The sequence below is a fragment of the Malurus melanocephalus genome, unplaced genomic scaffold (assembly GCF_030028575.1).
Source record: "Malurus melanocephalus ecotype Western Australia unplaced genomic scaffold, MMel_1.1 scaffold_251, whole genome shotgun sequence".
In the NCBI taxonomy this organism is placed as follows: domain Eukaryota; kingdom Metazoa; phylum Chordata; class Aves; order Passeriformes; family Maluridae; genus Malurus; species Malurus melanocephalus.
The window spans coordinates 724401-742109 of record NW_026623483.1 but is presented as its reverse complement, the minus strand read 5'-3'; the positions used below and the strand labels follow the sequence as shown (position 1 = coordinate 742109).

At 53.1% G+C, this 17709-nt stretch overlaps 1 protein-coding gene across 2 annotated transcripts in view; it reads right to left on the bottom strand.

Annotated features, from left to right (window-relative positions):
• Positions 1 to 17709, bottom strand: part of ATP2A3 (ATPase sarcoplasmic/endoplasmic reticulum Ca2+ transporting 3) — a 48397-nt gene that overhangs the window by 21712 nt on the left and 8976 nt on the right. For both annotated transcript variants that reach the window (XM_057375500.1, XM_057375499.1), the window contains exons 2-8: positions 7937 to 7954; positions 7442 to 7524; positions 6130 to 6234; positions 5287 to 5425; positions 2565 to 2645; positions 2088 to 2173; positions 1103 to 1567 (exon numbers count right to left, since the gene is read on the bottom strand). In XM_057375500.1, coding sequence (XP_057231483.1) covers positions 1103 to 1567; positions 2088 to 2173; positions 2565 to 2645; positions 5287 to 5425; positions 6130 to 6234; positions 7442 to 7524; positions 7937 to 7954 — 977 coding nt within the window. The remainder of the gene's footprint in view (positions 1 to 1102; positions 1568 to 2087; positions 2174 to 2564; positions 2646 to 5286; positions 5426 to 6129; positions 6235 to 7441; positions 7525 to 7936; positions 7955 to 17709) is intronic.

Sequence of the window (17709 nt, the reverse complement as noted above, 5' to 3'; positions counted from 1 at the left end):
TCACCATCCTGACTCTCCTGACTGCGCCACACTGCAGGGGATGGTGGCACCTCYTTCCCAGTTCAAGGAGCAGAGCCTCCAGTAGGAAGTGGCTTGGGAAGGCACAGTCACAGTGCAGAGTGTGCAGAGTGTGCACATCTAAAGAGACCCCAAGCACTGGGCTCACCCTGTCCTTGCTTCGCTGCCTCGCTGGCTCTGAACACGGGGCTGGTGGGAAGCCCCTCCTCATGTGAGATTTGGGCAGTTTGGGCCCGGCCTTGCTCCAGCCCTGCCTCATTCTAAATCATTCCCAGGCTTGAAACACCCGACCTTTCCAGTCATCTGCCGATTTTGCTCAGCTGACCAGTGGCCAAAGCCCGTGGCCAGTTTGCAGCACTGTCACAGCTTTCCCCCACACTATCYGCATGTAAGAGAGGAGGGACGGCGGCCAGGTCCTTTTTTCCCCACAGCAACACATTTTCCAAGGCTCTCCTACAAAACCGACATGCCAAAGCCGTGTAAACAGCTTTCCCGACACTCTCAGATTAGTGGGGAAACTGAGAAATACTCGCATGGTCCAGGCTTTCCTAACAAGTCACTTCTCCACGTGGCCAGGCACGTGGGACCAGAACTCTCTGGGGTAGTTCAGGAGCCTTCAAACTCTTCACCAAACCACCCCAGAGCTCCCTCCATCAGAAATGTCTTTCGTGGGTCTGAGCTTTGTAATTTTGCACGGCCCAGGGTTTCTCACGGGTTTGGTTAAAAGCAGGGGGAAAAGAGCATGAGAGCAGAGGAGGCTGATGGTATCGACATCTCCAGGAGCTCTGCCTCAACGTCACATCCCAGCAGGCAGGAACATTCCCTGCAGAGTGACCCCTGAAATGCAAAACAGCCCCTCCCCACTGATGTGCTGATAAAAGTGAGTTTTCTAATTACCCCCAAACCAAGAGAAGCCCTGATCCTTATTGACCCTGGTCAGGGGAACCTCGGGGCATCCTATGAGCCCTCCTCCCTGCGCACCCCCACATTGCTGACATGTCACCATCCTGAGGACACAGAGCCATCAGCCCAGGACGGGGTGCTCTCACATCCCCCCTGCACCCGCAGAGCCCGCGCGGCTCACCCGGCACACGGACATCTGGTTGGTGGTCAGCGTGCCCGTCTTGTCGGAGCAGATGACCGAGGTGCAGCCCAGGGTCTCCACCGAGGGCAGGCTCCTCACGATGGCGTTTTTCTTGGCCATGCGGCGCGTGCCCAGCGCCAGGCAGGTGGTGATGACGGCCGGGAGGCCCTCGGGGATGGCGGCCACTGCCAGCGCCACCGAAATCTTGAAATAGTAGATGGCACCCCGAAACCAGGAGCCACCGTGCACAGGGTCGCTGAAGTGGCTGATGTTGATGACCCAAACGGCGATGCACACCAGGAAGATCACTTTGGASAGCTGCTGGCTGAACTCATCCAGCTTCTGCTGCAACGGCGTCTTCTCGGGCTCGGTCTCCACCATCTGGTTTCGGATCTTGCCGATCTCGGTGTACACCCCSGTTGCAATAACGATCCCTACGGCCTTGCCAGCTGCAATGTTGGTGCCCTGCGAGGGGAGGACAAAGGCAGAGTGGRTATGTGGGCATGAAAGCTCTTGGGCTGAGCAGGGAAACGGGCTGCTCGTTGGGAAAGGAGAACATGAGATCTTGGTTAAGCGGAAAATGGGACATCCTGGGTTTTTATATAAACCCACTCTAAGGAGCAGGAGAACCCTTCCTGAGAGTTGTTCCCCCTCGAGCACTTAACTTCTGCCTGAGAAGAGCATAAGAAAGGAGGAAACCCAAATTTGCAATAGCTCCAGGCTCAACCAGAAATCTCTTCTCCATCCATAATGCATCCTACTTTGATGGAAAAAAAGGGGGCTCTGAGATTGCCCAAGGTATTTAAAGGCCTTATATGCCACAGCCCAAATGAAATCCAAATGAAGAACGTTCTTATTTTTATGGATTTGGGGCTCTTTTTATGGATTCAAGCYTTATGCATGCATTCCCTTTTACTGCTCAGAGACCTCCCACATCCCCTTTGGAAAACCATAGGAGAGGTAGAGACAGGTTCAAGGGACTTACGGAGAAAAGCATGTTCTTCTTGTCCTGGTTGACAGCCCGGGGGTCAGGGATGGGATCAGCGTGTTTGATCACTGACACGGACTCCCCTGCCAAGACAAGAGGGGAGAGATGGCCCACCCACGCTGCTCTCCAGCCTCAGCTCAGCCCTGTTCCGAGCCCACATCACACACCCCATAGGGCTCCAGAGCAGCACTTTGCCACCAAACCATCCAAACACCCACATGGGGATGTCAAATCCCACATGTCACATGGGAAASCCCCAGGCTTTGCACTCTGCAGGAAGGATACCCAAGCACCGGACACATCTCACCTATGCTGGAACTTCAAGGACCTGGGAAGGTCCAAGCATCATCTAAATCTTGCTTCCCCACCCGTTTCCCACCCCAGAAAAGCCCTTATCCTGGCATCAGTTCCAAAATTTGCCTGTGGGAATAGGGCAGAAGGAAGCTGCCTGTGCTGCACGAGGCCCACACGCACCTGTGAGGATGGACTGGTCCACCCGCAGCGTGGTGGAGCGGATCTCGATGATCCGGACGTCCGCTGGCACCTTGTCACCAACTGCAAGGACAAGAGCAGAGCAGCTCCGTCAGGTGGGACTGGCAGCACCCAACGCCCCGGGAATGGGGAGAGCAAACCCCAAACTGAGACYAACCATGTGCAGGCCCACAGCACCCAGCCTGGAGCAATGAGGAGTCCAGCCCCCAGCAAAGGGTCCTGCACTGGGTTACCTCATTTCTGCATTTAAAGATTTGTTATTTTGTCTGTCTATAATTTACAAGTCTGCCCCCAGTCCAGCCCTTGTGGTGCCCTGTCTGCTGCACTGCATCCCCTTCCCCATGTCCCTGTCCCTCATCTTCCCTGCAAACTCCCCCTGCACCCTCACCTTGCCTCTTCACTGTAAAAATCCCAAAACACCCCCTCACTGGAGCAGTCTGAGCTTCTCAATGCTGGTCTTAGCCCAGTTTCAGGTTTCTCTGGGCTGACTGGGAGCTGCTGACAGTGTCTGTCTGCTGTGCCCAAGACAAACAATCGTCCCTGGCTGTCCTGGCATGGCACAGCAGGCACAGGTGAGAGCTGTCCCGTCCACCTCCAGCTACCTAACAGCACCTCCCAAGGCACAAGTGCCTCCTTCAAAAAGCATTTAAAGCTGCTTTTCCCGCTGGGTTTCCTCCTTCTGGTCCTTCCCCCTGCTCCTTTCTGGGCTGGACACCACCAGGCTCCGATGCTTCGGAAACACTGAGGCCGAGGGAGCGCTGGCAGCCGGCGCCTCTCATCCCTTACACAGCACAGCACCGCCTCCTTGGCTGCCAACAAAACGCTCTCAAATCCCCGACTTTAACGAGCGCTTCCTCCCGGGGCTCGTAAACCACCCCCCAGAGCAGTGGGACGGGGCTGGCGCCGCTCCATCACCCAGCCCGTTATTCCAGCTGCAGATCCCAGCGCTCTGGGATGCAGCAGCAACATCTGCCTCCCAGCCGGAGCTCCCCTGCTCCCTGCCACACCTCTCCGGGGGACACAGAGTGCGGGGTGCCAGCACAGACCTCCCCAAAACATCCCCTTCGTGCACGGACTCAGACTCTGTGCTGTTCAAGGGGGCTGGAGCWTCTTAGAGGGAGCAAAAAGCTCCTCTTCCACTGGGAAAGGGAGGAGGATTTGCAAACATGAGCTAAACCTGCAGAGGAAGATTCTAGCAGCACCCAGGGACAGAGAGAGCCCTCTCGCTCCAGGGTGCACAGTGCCTTATTGTCCCATGGCACAGGTCAGACCTGGCCTGGCCATTAGCCAGGTACTGGACATGTGCTGAACTCCCCAGTGTCCCAAGGGAAACAGGGAACAGGAGGACACAGCCTGGCCACGGCCACTGGCACTGTCCAAGCACCACGGGGGTGGCAGTGACTGATGGAGCTCCACGGAGATGCTCTGCCTGCACTTTTGGGAAAGGCCAAAGCTGCCCCAGGACTCACCTCCATGGCCTGGTCACAAAAGGACAAAGCTCAGCTGGTTAGAGCAGCCTGCCAGCTTCCAGACACCCTCCCTCCTTGCCTCAGCACAGCAGGTTTCCTGCTCCCTGCTGCCAAATGTATTGCATTTGCACATGCAAACAGCAGCTAGTCCCTCCTGCCTGCGCTGTCACGCTGTCCCCAGGGTGTCACCTGCATGTCCAATGCAGGGTCAAAGCTTTTCCTCCTGCTGTGCTTTCCTACCCCGCACCTCACAGCACCCTCATCACCTTCCATAACCTCCCTAAACCCACAATTAGTGAATCATTTGCAGACCCCTCCAGAGCGCTCAGCTCTTCCCGTCCCAGTTGCAATGCTGATTGTGCCATTAAAAAGTAATACTGGGCTGCTGATATGCAGTATGCACTTGATTTAGGGAAAGATGGTAGAGTTAGATTAATAATTCATTAATTTAATCAGAGGCCAGGTCAGCAGCTGGACTGCACTGTCAGAGCTGGTTTGCGAGTACCGCCAGCTCGCCCAGCTGAGGATCTGGCTGGCTAAATCCTCCTTTCATTATTTTTATGCTCATCTTCCAGCTGAAGCCCAACTGGAAGACATAAATAACGGCGAGCTGGCTGGGTGCAGGAGGGATTGCAGCATGTTTCCACCGGCAGGGCCACGAGGAGCAAAGGAGAGGATTAGTTTTGTGGCCCTGGGGGTTTACAGCATCATTTAAGGAACAAACAAAGTGGAATAACTGGAATACACCCTCCTCAGCTCTGCTGGGGCAGACCCCCAGGCACGCTCTGCYGAATCCACAGCCCCAACAGAAGGGCTGGGTGTACAACCCACCCCGAGGCAAAAGCACCCCACAGATGGTGCCCTCTGCCCCTCACCCTCCCTGGAAAAGCAGCCCCAGGTCCCAAGGAAGCCTTCCCACACAAACTACATCCAGCAGCACCCTGTACCGGCCCCTCACCCACACCTTGTCCAGGGACACGCGTGGGAGAGCCATTTCCAGAAAGAAGAAATCTTGGTGGAAAATTAAAAGTTCTCCTAGTGCTCCCAGAAAAGGGGATAACACTCCTGAGACACAAACCCTGTGTCAGAAATGGACATTTTTTTTTCTCTTTACTGCTGTTCTCTACTGCCTGATGCTCAGGCAAAGCCTTTGCAGGCTGAAGAGCCCCAGCTTTGGGGGATCCCCTGGCCAGCAGCACGTCCCCATGCAAGCCCCTGGGGTGGTGRCACCCTACCTGCCACCTCCACGATGTCCCCAGGGACGATGTCGCGGGCGCGGATCCGCTGCACCCCGCTGCGGTCGGCGCGGATCACCTTCCCCATTTCGGGCTCGTACTCCTTCAAGGCCTCGATGGCACTCTCAGCGTTTCTCTCCTGCAAGCAGAGAGCAGCAGARCTGCTGGTGCTGGAGCTGCTGGTGCCAGCAGGCTCCTTCCCCACCCGCCTCAAAGACAGGGAAACCCAAAGCCCAGCCCTGCCTTTGGAATCCATTCACACCATGGATGGGGCAAGCGCCACCTCTTCAGCCTCTGCAAAAGGATTCCTGCTGGTTTAAACCCCACCAGATACAGGACACTGCCTGGACCTTTGGGGCTGAYCATCTCATTCTTGTTTTGGGAAGCAATATATACCAACCAATTGTATTTTTCCCCATCCAGCAATGCCACCCCAGATCAAGCTGCAGATAAATAAATGGCCTTGCAGATAACAGATACAAAAGAGAGCATCCCTGGCTGAGGCATTTGCTCATCCCCCAGGAGGGACCCACTGAAGCGAGGGGCAGCAGCCACCCAGACAGGGCAAAGATCTTCCCTTGGAAAATGCATTTGGCCAGGARACAAGCAGTGTTTGCCTGGATAAGTGCAAGATGAGCTCCAAACTGCAAAAATTGCCAAAGAAAGACTGAAGGAAGGAGCCAAGAGGCAGCCAGCGACTGAGCATCTGTGCAGGGACTTGGGGAGGCAGGGCCAGCATGCAAATTGAGCCTTTGGGGAAGGAGTTTCAAAGGACACAAAGCAACCAGACCTTTGGATGAAGGATCTGAGCAGACCCTGGGGCAGGCAGGGGCCGTGCCTTACCTGCCACACGCCCACCACAGCATTGGCAATCAGGATCATGATGATGACAACGGGCTCCACAAACGCCGTCGTGGTCTCCTCTCCTTCCTCAAACCAGGCCAGGATCTGGGGGCCAGAGAAGAGAAGGAACACGGTGTGGTTCAGACAAGAGCAGCAAAGTTCTGAGAAGAATGATGGAAACAAGAGCCAAACAACAAGCGGTGTTGGCCAGAAACAACCCAGAGGTGGCCAGACCCTCATGGCTCGGTCAAAGAGTGGAATTGGTACATGCCACTGCTGCAGCCTCCCTCCTCTGTGRGAATAACCTAATGATAACCTAATGCACTGACCACAGGAGGCTGCAGCAAGCAGCTATGCAATGCCTGGGTGTGTGTTTGCACCAGGAAAGCCTCTCTGAGTTTCGGGTGCCTGTGGTGAGACTGTGGCTGTGGGCTGATGAGTGGGGAGGCCAAGCAGCCTTGCAGTCCCTGCTGGGCAGAAGGTCAGTGATGCCACACCAGTCATGAATGCAGTGAGAGCAGCTCTGCAGASCAGGGACTGCCCTTGTGGTTTCTACCACGCTGAGCCCCCCCTGCACCCMACAAAGGCCTCAGACCACAACACAAATGAAGCACACACACCAATATTTCCACTCCATTTAACTGCCCATTGACCTGTGCTGTGTCAACACAGAAACAGCTCTCTGCTCAGTCACAGAGGCACTGGCACAAGCACCCCTGGCACAGGGCTTCACACCTGCTTCACCTGAAGTGCTCACTTCACTGCACATTTTGTGAATTAAATGCACTAAACCCCACAAGGGACCAGATTTCCCCTCTATCTGCCCATGAGTCATATCCCAAAGGAAAGGACAGGAGTCTCAGCTTTGCCAGCTCACTGCCAAACACCCTGACTACACTAAAAAAAAAAAAAAATCAGTCATTCTCCAGCAGCTCGATGGGAAACTCCTCACACAGAGCTGCTCCCAAGGCAGATTGTGGGCAAAACTGAGCTGACAGTTCAGCACTGGGGCACTGCAAACCAGGCTCAAATCACCAGCCTGGAACTGCCCTGGGGCAGAAACAGAAAGCAGCCCAGGGAGTTGTTTGGCATCACTTTTGGATGGATCAGCATTACTGAAAAATGCTCCAGTGCCATCTTTAAGCAGATGCAGTGATATTGCCATTATACCCTGGAAACCGCTGCTCTGCTGCTGCACCTCTTTCATCCCATCCCTTCATCCCAAAGGAGGCACCTGCCCTCCCTTGCTSTTTGGATGTCACCTGAGGCCACACAAGGCCCAGATGGTGCCACCCCAGCCCTGGGTACTCACGAAGGACAGCAAAGCTGCCATCAAAAGGATGCGGACGAGGAGATCCTCAAACTGCTCCAGCACCAACTCCCAGAGGGACTTTCCTGGTAGGAAAACATGAAGCCGAGCACAGTCAGTGCCCAAAAACATCTCCAGAAGACATAATTTAGACCACCGAGGCCCTAAGACCCACAGAATCCCATCCCTGGTTGCTTCAGGGCTGCTCCAGTGTCCCGTGGCCATGGGCACTGCTGAGGACATGCAGCACTGCAGTGGGGGGTTCCCTCTGGTATGAAATGTTTTTGTTTCTGGCTCTACCCTGGTTTTACTGGGTCTGTTTTTAACTATCAAAACCAAATTCTCTGTGTTTCYATTCACAGAGGTGGCCTCACCATCACAGGAAAGCTCTGCTGTCAGCCCAGCTTTCTCTGGGATTAAAACCAAGATGAAAAGACCCCAAAGATTCCCTTTTCCTTCTCCCCAGGCATGCACTGCCACCTCCAGCCCAGGACTTACCTTCTTCTGCAGGGAGCTCTGTGGGTTTTCATCAACAGCCCAACAAGTGCAATACAGCAAAAAAAGGATAAAAATAAAAAGTTAATTAGCTATTTGGACCCAGACTAGCAATCCTTTCCCTTATGCCCAGCAGTTCATTGAGTAACCCAAAATGCAAGTTTTTTCTGCACACATTCCCACGTCAATGCAGCTTGTCCTCAAACTTCTGAGTCCAACCCCAGTTCAGCAGCCCTGGAAACACCATTTCCCTGCTGCCAGCGGCTCCGGCAGTGTTTATTCCTACACTCAGCCTGCCTAAAATAATACTCCTCAGGAGCTGCCCTCTCCAAMTCCAAGACACAGAAGTCCAACCATCCCATAAAATGCCCTGCCAGAAACCCAGTACAGCCCCACTGGGGGCTGTAACTTTCAGACCACGTTTCCTATTAATCTGTTGTACTTTACAGCCTGCAACGCTCTAGGAAACAAATCCAAAACCAATGCTCAGCTGCTCCAGGTCGTTCTCCTGATTCCACCTTAGGGGGTGCAGAGCCTCTGTCCACYCTGCCCCCAGCCAAATCCAAGCCCAGTCACCTGCAGGACCTGAGAGAAACCCAAGGATTCCAAACACCTATCACAGTTCCCCCAAGACTCCCACGTCCCCATGAGGTGACCACTACCTTTGCACACACCCACGGCCACTGGACAAGGTGCAAACCCTGCTACCCTCCCAATTTCCCTACTCCTGGGCAGCAGGGATGTGCTGGCCCTGCTATGGGCAAGGCTGGGCCCAGGACTGTAAGTTGCCGCACCCAGGGAGGGCTCAGGAGTGACCCCCTTGATTTTGGTGGCTCCATTTGTACCCTTTAAAATCCTGGAGTGTTTTAAGTTGAAAGGGAGCTTAAAGGCCATCTCATYCCACCCCTGCCATGGKCARGGACAYCTTCCRSTGTCCCAGGGTGCTCCAAGCCCCATCCAACCTGGCCTTGRACAMTTCCAGGGATGGGGCAGCCACAGCTTCTCTGGGCACCGTGTGCCGGGACCTCAGCAACCTCACAGGGAAGAATTTCTCCCCAGTGTCCTGCTAWCCCTKCCTTCTGCCAGTGGGRAGCCTTTCCCCTTGTCYAARAACCCTCTTCCCTCTCCTGGAGCCCCTTTAGGCACTGGCAGGGGCTCCAAGGTCTCCCCAGAGCCTTCTCCCCAAATCTCTCAGCCAATTTCTACAGCAAACAGGWGGCAGCTCTGRGTTAAAGGTTGGACTCAATGAACTTGGAGGTCTCTTTCACCCTTTACAATTCCATGCTAAAACAAGATGTTTGTCCAACTCCTTGTGTTTCTGGGAGGGAATACAGGACCAGGTGAGTACCAGAGGAATCAGCCTGAGGCAGACACTTCTGCCCCACCAGTGGGGCTGTCTCCAAACACCCCCAGCACTGAGCCCTAAGCAAAAGCAGGAAGTGAAACCTGCTCATCTGTTTTCCATCACCTATTTTCATTCAGAGAAATGAAAAAATACCAAACCCACCTTCACTAAACAAATCAGTGAAAACAAGAAACCTGAATGTGCTCATGCTTCAAACTTCACCAACTCCTCGGTGCTCACAAACACACCCACTATGAGTTGTTTTAAACCCATGTCCCCCTTGAGTCTGGCTGCTCTGATCCCCTGCCACTGTGAGACACAGAGCAGGACATAATGCCTATCATTATTCTCGTAGCAAAGGAAAAAAAAAAAAAAAAAAAGAAAAAATTTAAAAATTAATCTTGGAGCAGCTTCAGCGTTTCAAATTGCTCTACAGAGCGTGTCGGAGCAAAGTGGCTCTTGTCCTCTCACAGCCAGCTCTTCTCCACCCCCAGCTTCCTCTCCACAGCCCAGAGCCTMCAAAATTAAAAGTAGAAGAGATCTGCTGCTGCTGTTTCCACCCAGACTCCACATTTCAGGGTGCAAATGTGCCAGGTAAGGGGGCTTAAAGGCAGGCAGGTGCCCCACAGGCCTTGGCTCAGCCGGGGTGCCCAGGGGTGACTTTCCACCCCGAGCAGTCCCCTGAGACACCTCGGTGCTCTGGGCGCTTCTCCCAGGCTGTGTTTGCATGAAGAGTGGCAGTGGCGCTTTTTGCAGAGCCGGGGCTTTGCATGAGATCCYGATTAAAGCCCGGAAATGGTTTCTGTGAGCTCAGGAAACACGTGCACCGGGGCAGGTGACACTGTGCCACCRCTGTCACCAAACCTCAAACACAGCACTGCTGCTGAGGCACCTCCCAAAACCCCGACTTTGGGTACAGTGAGAACCACCAGTGACTCCTTCCACCGCTCTTCATGCAGCAGCTCTGCACCAAACACCAAAAGTAAAAGGGCAGAAAGTCATAATAAAGCCACACTTTAGGGTATGTGTTGATAGAAGCCCATTGAAGAATGGGAAGTTTTGGGGCTGGAGCTTCTCCCTCTCACATTCAGAGTCTCACTAGGAACGGGAGGGTTTGCTACTCACCAAAACCCAAGTTCTGTGTGATTCAGCCCTGTAGCACCTACATGTCCCACCTGCCTGGGAAACRCACCACAGGCAGGGAAGAGACAAAATCCCAAATCTGCCATTCCCTTGGGACAACATGGTGAGTGCAAAGAGCTAAAATGGAGCTCCTGGCTGGCACCTGAACAGCCCCTTTCTTTGGACAGTGGCTCAGCACTGAGATCCCATTCTGGGCATGAGCTCCCTGATCCAGCCAGAACCCAAACACAGTGACACCATCAAGGGTGGAAAGTGGAAATGCTGGCTCAGAGAATCCCAAAATGGGTCATCCACATGCACTATAAACATGCAGCTTCCCTAGCTGAGTCCCATCACAGGACCTGCAGCTCGTGGACACATCTGCTGCTCCTCTGCTCCTGTTCTTCTGCGTTGCAGCTTTGGAGAGCAGAGTCAAGGAAGGGGAGAGATCCCAAGGGGCGATGGGAGCCTGGATGTCACAGGGCCATTCCCACCAGCCAAAAAGCACCGTTCCCTTTGGGTGAAGGCACCCCCAGTCCCACCGGGCTTTGCTTTGCAGGGACACATCCACAGCTCCAGRGGCTGCTGAGTGTTTGCAGCTTGCCCTGTGACATGGTGACATCTTTCCTGGCTGTGCCATCATGTCATGCGGTGAGGTTGGCCCGTGCCAGGCTGCAAAATATCCACACAAGATGCTSCGAGGGCGTGCAAGGAGCCCGGCCACCCCGGCAGACGTGGGGCTGGCGTCGGGCTGTTTCAGCAGGAGGGAAATCTGCAGCTGCTGCCAAGTCAAACAGGGCTGGCAGCCCCCGSGTGGTGCCTGCAGCACGGCAGGGCACAGCAGCCAGGTGATGAAAAGGTAAATAAACACGGGTGCCACCCACGCGGCTGCCCTGGGGCTTGGGGACAGCCTCGGTGTCCCCGAGGAGAGCCGGCCCCCGCCGCCCCAGCCAAAACAAACACAAACCGCGACAGGGCAGCGCTGGGGGCGCTTCAAGGAAACCTTTGMGTTTCTCCTGCTGCTGTAACGGGATCAAAAATCCCTGGAGCAGTACATCCCTAGAGCAGCTGGTGTTTCTCCATCCTACACTGGTGTTTCTCCATCCTCCACTGAGGTATTGCATCCCACTCTGMTCTGGGGGAAACTGAGGCACGAGGTGATGCTCTCACGGGCCGGCATGTGGCAAAACAACYCCTGGTGCCCATTCAGATCCAGGGTGAAATCCTTAACAGCAAACATCCTGCAGGGTGAACAGTGAAATTCCGTTTTCCCTCACCATTTCAGGAGCTTCCCTTGGATAGAATCTGATTTCCCTCATGGGAAACACTTCTGCCCCCAAATGATGTGGGAAGAGCATGATGCCCACYCAGGGAATAATGATGAGCATCACACCCAGGCCCAGTGTTCTGCTCCAAATAACTTAATTCAAGCTATATTTCTATGTTGCAAACCTTTTTTTCTCCTTGCGTTTAATGTCTTTTCCCATATGCAGGGAAGGGGAAATGGATGTGCAAAATAAAGGATGCATCTAATTCCTTTGGACTTTGCTGACAGACAGTAAAAAAGTCGTCAAAAGAGCAAGAAAACCCTAAAACAACCCCAGCTGGGAGAGCAGCTCCTGTCCTGTGACAGAAAGCAGGAWTCCAGGCAGGGCTGCTCTGGGATCCTTCCACCATCCCACAAGACACCCGGCAGCATAAACTGTTATTTTAACTGGCTGCCTTTCCCAGGGCYGGCTGCATGGGAAGGATCCCGACCCGGAGAGACGCCTGCTGTGCCTCACCCCTGGTGACAGCCAACCCCGTGAACCACTGCTCCCCAAAACTGCTCGATTGCACGGCCAGGACAGCCTCAACCGGGGTGTTTTAATACACACTCAGCCCATAAATCCCCTCCGAGGATGAGGCGTGGGGCTGCTCCTCACCCTCGAGCTGCAGAAGTGTGAAATCCAGCATTTGCGAGCTAATCCTGGCTGTTCCAGCGTTATCTGGGATGACGAACAGTCCAAGCCCGATGGTGCTGATGCTCCCTGGTGCTCGCAGAGGATGAAACACAGCGATCCCAGTGCGCGATTGTGTGTGTATGACTTAAACTCACCCGTAGGGCTTCCCTCGGTGCGCAGCTCCCCGCTGGAGCTCCCGAGCTCCGCAGATCGCTGGAGCCGGCCCTGGCCTCCCGAGATTCCCGGGCTCTGTCCGTGCTCTGCTCGGGGAGCAGCTAAAGGGACGGGCTGTGCCTGCTTCAGCTTCTCCCCGGCCGCTCTTCCCCTCTGGAGCCGAATCGGGACTCCCAGACCCACAGCAGCCACCCCCAATCTGTGTGATCCCAAAGCTCACTCAGCCTTTCACCAGAAGAGCCCCATATGTTAAACCCCAAAAGCCGAGCACCCAACCAGGACCCACCGGTGCGAGGGGACACCCTGGGGCACCCCCGTGGCCACGGACCCCAAAACACCCACACGTGGATATCACAGCGTGGGCGGGCACGGCTGCAGCACCTCCGGCTGTGCTGAGCCTCTGTGAGCCCAGGAGAACGGGAATTAACTCTGCATTAAAATGCACCTCACTGCGTGCAGGGACAGCACTGGGRGCAAAAATTAACAGAACGGTTTGGGCTGGAAGGGACATTCAAGATCATCCAGTTCCACCCCCTGCCATGGGCAGGGACACCTTCCACTACTCCAGGCTGCTCCAAGCCCCATCCAAACCYGGCCTTGGACACTKCCAGGGATCCAGGGGCATCCAGCCATCCCCATCCTTGTGCTGGATGGCCACAGCCACACTCTGCTTGTACCACAACTTGCTCCCAGAGGATTCAGCCCTTTCCCTGTCCTCCATCACTGGTCCCAAAGCCACGGGTGGTTTTCTCTGGTGCCCTCCCCTGCAGAGTRATGGCAGTGGTGGCTCTGGGTGTGCCCTCCAGCCCCAGCACCTTATTTGCCTATCGCCTCACAGCTGCTTTTTCCTGTGTGCCAGGTGAGGTTTGGTTACACCAGCGACAGCCACTCGCTTGGGGCTGCTTCAAAAGGCATCAGGAAGATAAAATAAACAAGATACAACCCCCCTCCCATGGCAAACACCAGTGGTTTGCTGTTCCTGTAATTCCCCAGCGCTCATCCCTGCTCCAACCCTGCCCTGTGCTTTGTAAAAGCCCAGAACCGTCCTGGCTGGGGTATCCACCACCCCAAAAAAGCGCAAATTCTGAGGATGGCAGCAGCCCAGGGTGGGTGAGCAGCACATGAGGACAGATAGCAGAGGTTTAAGGGCCAGAAACATCCTTGCTGTTTTCCAGGCAATGCTTTAGGGTAAAACGATCCAACCATTTTCCTCGCTGGCACCTGGACACCGTCAATGGCTGGCAAAAAATTCAGCCCCATAAATTTCTGGTTTGGGCCACAAAGCTTCCTGTGGCAAACAGAGCTCCATTCCAGCTGCTCATGCCACCCTCACACTGCTCTTCCAAACTTCCAGACTCACTCAGTTCCCCCCAGACAGCAACAGGGTCCCCGGGGAGAGCTGGGGGCACCAGGCACCACTGCTGCAGTCAGAGGGGGAAGCTGAAAGCCTCATTTGTTCTTTTTCTGTCCAGCTGAGCTGATCTCAGCAGGTCAGGGAATAGGAAACGCATTTATCCTGGGTGTGCCACCCAACAGCAGCAAAGAACCACACAACCCAGGGCAGTCCTGCTTCCCAGGACATCGGACACGACATCCCAGTGCTGAAGGAAAGCCACCACCAGCACGTCCCACTGTCCAGGGAGAGGGAAACAGGAATGGAGGAAGGAGTGTGGCCCAGGCCAATGGTCAAGAATTTGTGTGAAATAAATAAGGAAAGCCTCACCCATCCCATTCCTAACTTCTCTCCCTTTATTCTTGGAAATGGTTCATTCCCAAAATAYTGGGCAGCACAAGCTTCCCTTCACTGCTGTGCAGGGGGTCCTGGCACAGGGCCACAAAGCCTGGCCAGCCCTGAGCATCCTCCTCCCATGCCACACTGAAAAGCAAAYTGGTTTCCTGCCAACATCCCATCCTTTTATTTATGCCAGGAAAAYCAGAAGAGAAGATTTTGCCCGTTTTACCCTGAAAAAATGAAGCTGCCACTTGAGCTTGCCGCTCCAGTGCCCATGTGGCRTTTGCAAGAATAAAGTCTTAGAGAAATTTAAGGAAAAACCTTAGGGAAATGGGGCTTCAAGTGATGTCCCCTCACCCCATCCCCATCAACACCTGCAGCAGATCCCGGGATCGCTTTGGGAGTGGGAGGGAGCGGGAAGGAGGAAACCCGTGGCTCCAGCCAGGGATGGATTATTTGAGCAAACTAAAAGCAGCGGTTTGTTCCCTCCTGCACCAACGCAGTGGAAAGAATTTCCAGCTCCGGCTCCCGGGTGGAAAAGCTAAAAATCTGCATTTAAATAGTAACRGTTTTGGAAAAAGAAGAAAACAAACCAAAACCCCCACAACCACTACAGGAGCTWGAATAAAATAAGGCTAAAGGTGTGGTGGTTTTTTTTTAGTTTTGGGGTCGTGTTGGGTATTTTTTGCTTCTTCCTACCTCTGCTTCAAGCAGACCCTTTCCATGACTCCAGGGAAAGRCAAGGGAGTGACCCTGCATCATCTGGGAAACTTCTGCCAAAATTACCACAACCCCAACCAAGGGACATGCTGCAACTTCAATAATTCTCTTCTTCTACTCTAGAGATATCATTTTATTTCCTCCTTTACTGCCCTAAAGCTAATTTTTCATCTATGAAAATTGGGAGTAAATTGGGAAATTTCGGCCAGTAATGTTTTCTCATTGTTTCAGGCTCTGGTGTAGCCTCCTGCCCTTGGCTGCTCCCCACATCCCCAAAATGCTCATCTGCCCCCCAGAGCCACCCCCAGAGCCAGCAGAGCAGCCAAAACGCCCCAGACAGGCCAGGGCACAGCACAGGGGGGATCTGTGACTCCTACAGGCACCTGGGACACACTGATCACCTGCAGCCACTCCAACACCCGGTGACAAAACTTAATCACAACTTTCCTGGCAGTGCTGGGGAGCAGTTTAGGAAACCAAGCACAGGGAGCTGCAGAGGTGGCAGTGCCTCAGAAAGATTCAAACGCCCCAGGGGAGGAACAGTAGCATCAAAATTGGGCTGTGCCTTCAAGCTGAATTCTGCAAGAATTGGACAAGAGCATGGTGGGACCATGTTTGGGATTTTTTTTCCTAAAAATCATAAAGGATTTAATAAATCCTATTTTTCCTTCAATAGGAGCTGAAAGGGCAGGTAAGAAAATGAGAATAGAATGCATTTTTTCTTCCAAAGGGGATGTATTTGCCTCTGGAGGAGAGATGCTGCCCAGAACATAACAAATGCTGCTGTGCTCAGGGAGGGAACAGCACCCTGCAAAGCTGCCCCCCAAGGACCAACTCCAATGTCCCTTTACACTGAGACAGCAACTTCTGTAAGCAACCATCAAGGATATCACACTTGCATGTCATGGGAAATAAACCAATAAATAAGAAAAATAAGTAGGAAAAAGAAATAATAAATTATATTATAAATATAACCAAAGTTACTGAAGCAAAGCCCCAAAGCTGCCATGTCAACTGTCAAAAGGAAAAAAAAGAAAAAGAACCACAGGATATTGCTTTTAAATCCAAACTGCATCTTTCCCCCTCCCCTACCACAATGAGGAACCTGCTCAGCCTGACCCCTCCAAAAGCTGATGTTTGTTTCAATTGCTATGTTTTAATCCATATGTTTTAATCAATCCTGCTGCCTGTAGCCAAGCCCCAGGACACAAACTGGACTGCATTTATGGATCATGAAAACCCAGACTGTGCACACTGGGGTGGGAGAATTCCCTGCCCCAAGCTGGGGGCTGAAGGGATTGGACTCCATCCTCAGTGTGCTGCRGTCTGGAGGGAGTGGGGCTGGAGGTTTTTTTTCCATTTGTTTGTTTTCTGGAGGAAGTGTTTCTGCCATGGCAAACCTGTGGGGAATATCAAAGTTTGGACACAGCATCCCATCCCAGCCCATCTCCCATCTGCTGGTAAATAAAATCAGGATGAGAAAACACAAATCCACAGGGCGATGCATCCCCCGACCCACACAAGTGCTAATCAGCTGTTTTTAACTCAAACTGAGATTATCAATCATTAATTTATTTTGCAGAACTCCTTGCCCCAGCTGACCTGCCCCCACCCCTCCCTTTGCTTTTTCTGGTATCTGTTCTCAGAGCACAGTCTATTTTCAGAAATCCTCTTGGATGGGTTTTCATGGAAAATGAAGTCTACCCTGCCCTTAGTTTAGATTATATCAGAAGAAAAAAATTTCTGTAGGATAGAAAAGATCTGTTCTTCTGGATGGGAAAAAGGGGCAAGCTGGACAATTAATACTTTTTATGGAGGAACTCTCTGAGGATCACACATCTCTGTGTAGCTGAAGCAGTTCCTTTCCTGGAATGAGATACTCACAGATCCCTGGAAATATGAGTCCCATGTAAGATTTTTCCATAATCTCTTTCCAAATATGTGTAATATCTTTGTGCATGACTAAAAGATGAAATATAACATGTTTGCATATGTATATATACATGATACCAAGATATAKATGTGCATAAGGATAAAATCTTTTATAAATGTCTATACACAGGGATATCTAAATATATTTATGTGAAAAAGGGAAGAATAATTTGAATTAGGCTTTTATAAGTGGAAGAGGAAACCCAGAACGGGCCAGAGCCAGCAGTGCAGAGCAGCCCCATCTCCTCCTGGGCCACTGCAGAACTTCCCTCCGGAGGGGAGCAGAGAAAGTCCCTGGCTCTCAAAGCATGGAAAAGCTCAGGAAAAAAACGGCAAATCCCCAAAGGACACCCYAAAGATGACCCGAGGGGAGCCCTCTGCGATGGCCGGAGCAGGAGGACCAAGAAACCTCCATCACTTCCCCTCTCCYGCCCTGCACTGCTGAGCCAGCCTTTTTCATTTTTACTTTTCCACTCGTTCCCCACACATTCCTTAATTTAGCCCTTCTGTGGACTTGGGAGGTTGCGAAATGGAAAAGGGAAAGTGCAAACAGGCAGGTACAGGGAGGGTTATCCCGACCTCGGCTGCCTGTCTCCCGGGAACGGGCGGTGCCTGCWCGGCCAATTCCAGCTGAGCCGATGTTTTACAGGAGAAATCCCTGGGGATTTTCTGGCCACCGCCAGAGAGCCCGGAGTCACTGCTCAGCTCTGCTCCTCCTCAAGGATCTTTGAGCTTTCACTCCCCGTGGCGAAGGAAGCAGAAGAGATAATCTTCCCCACCCACACGCGCTACCCAAAAAACAACTGAT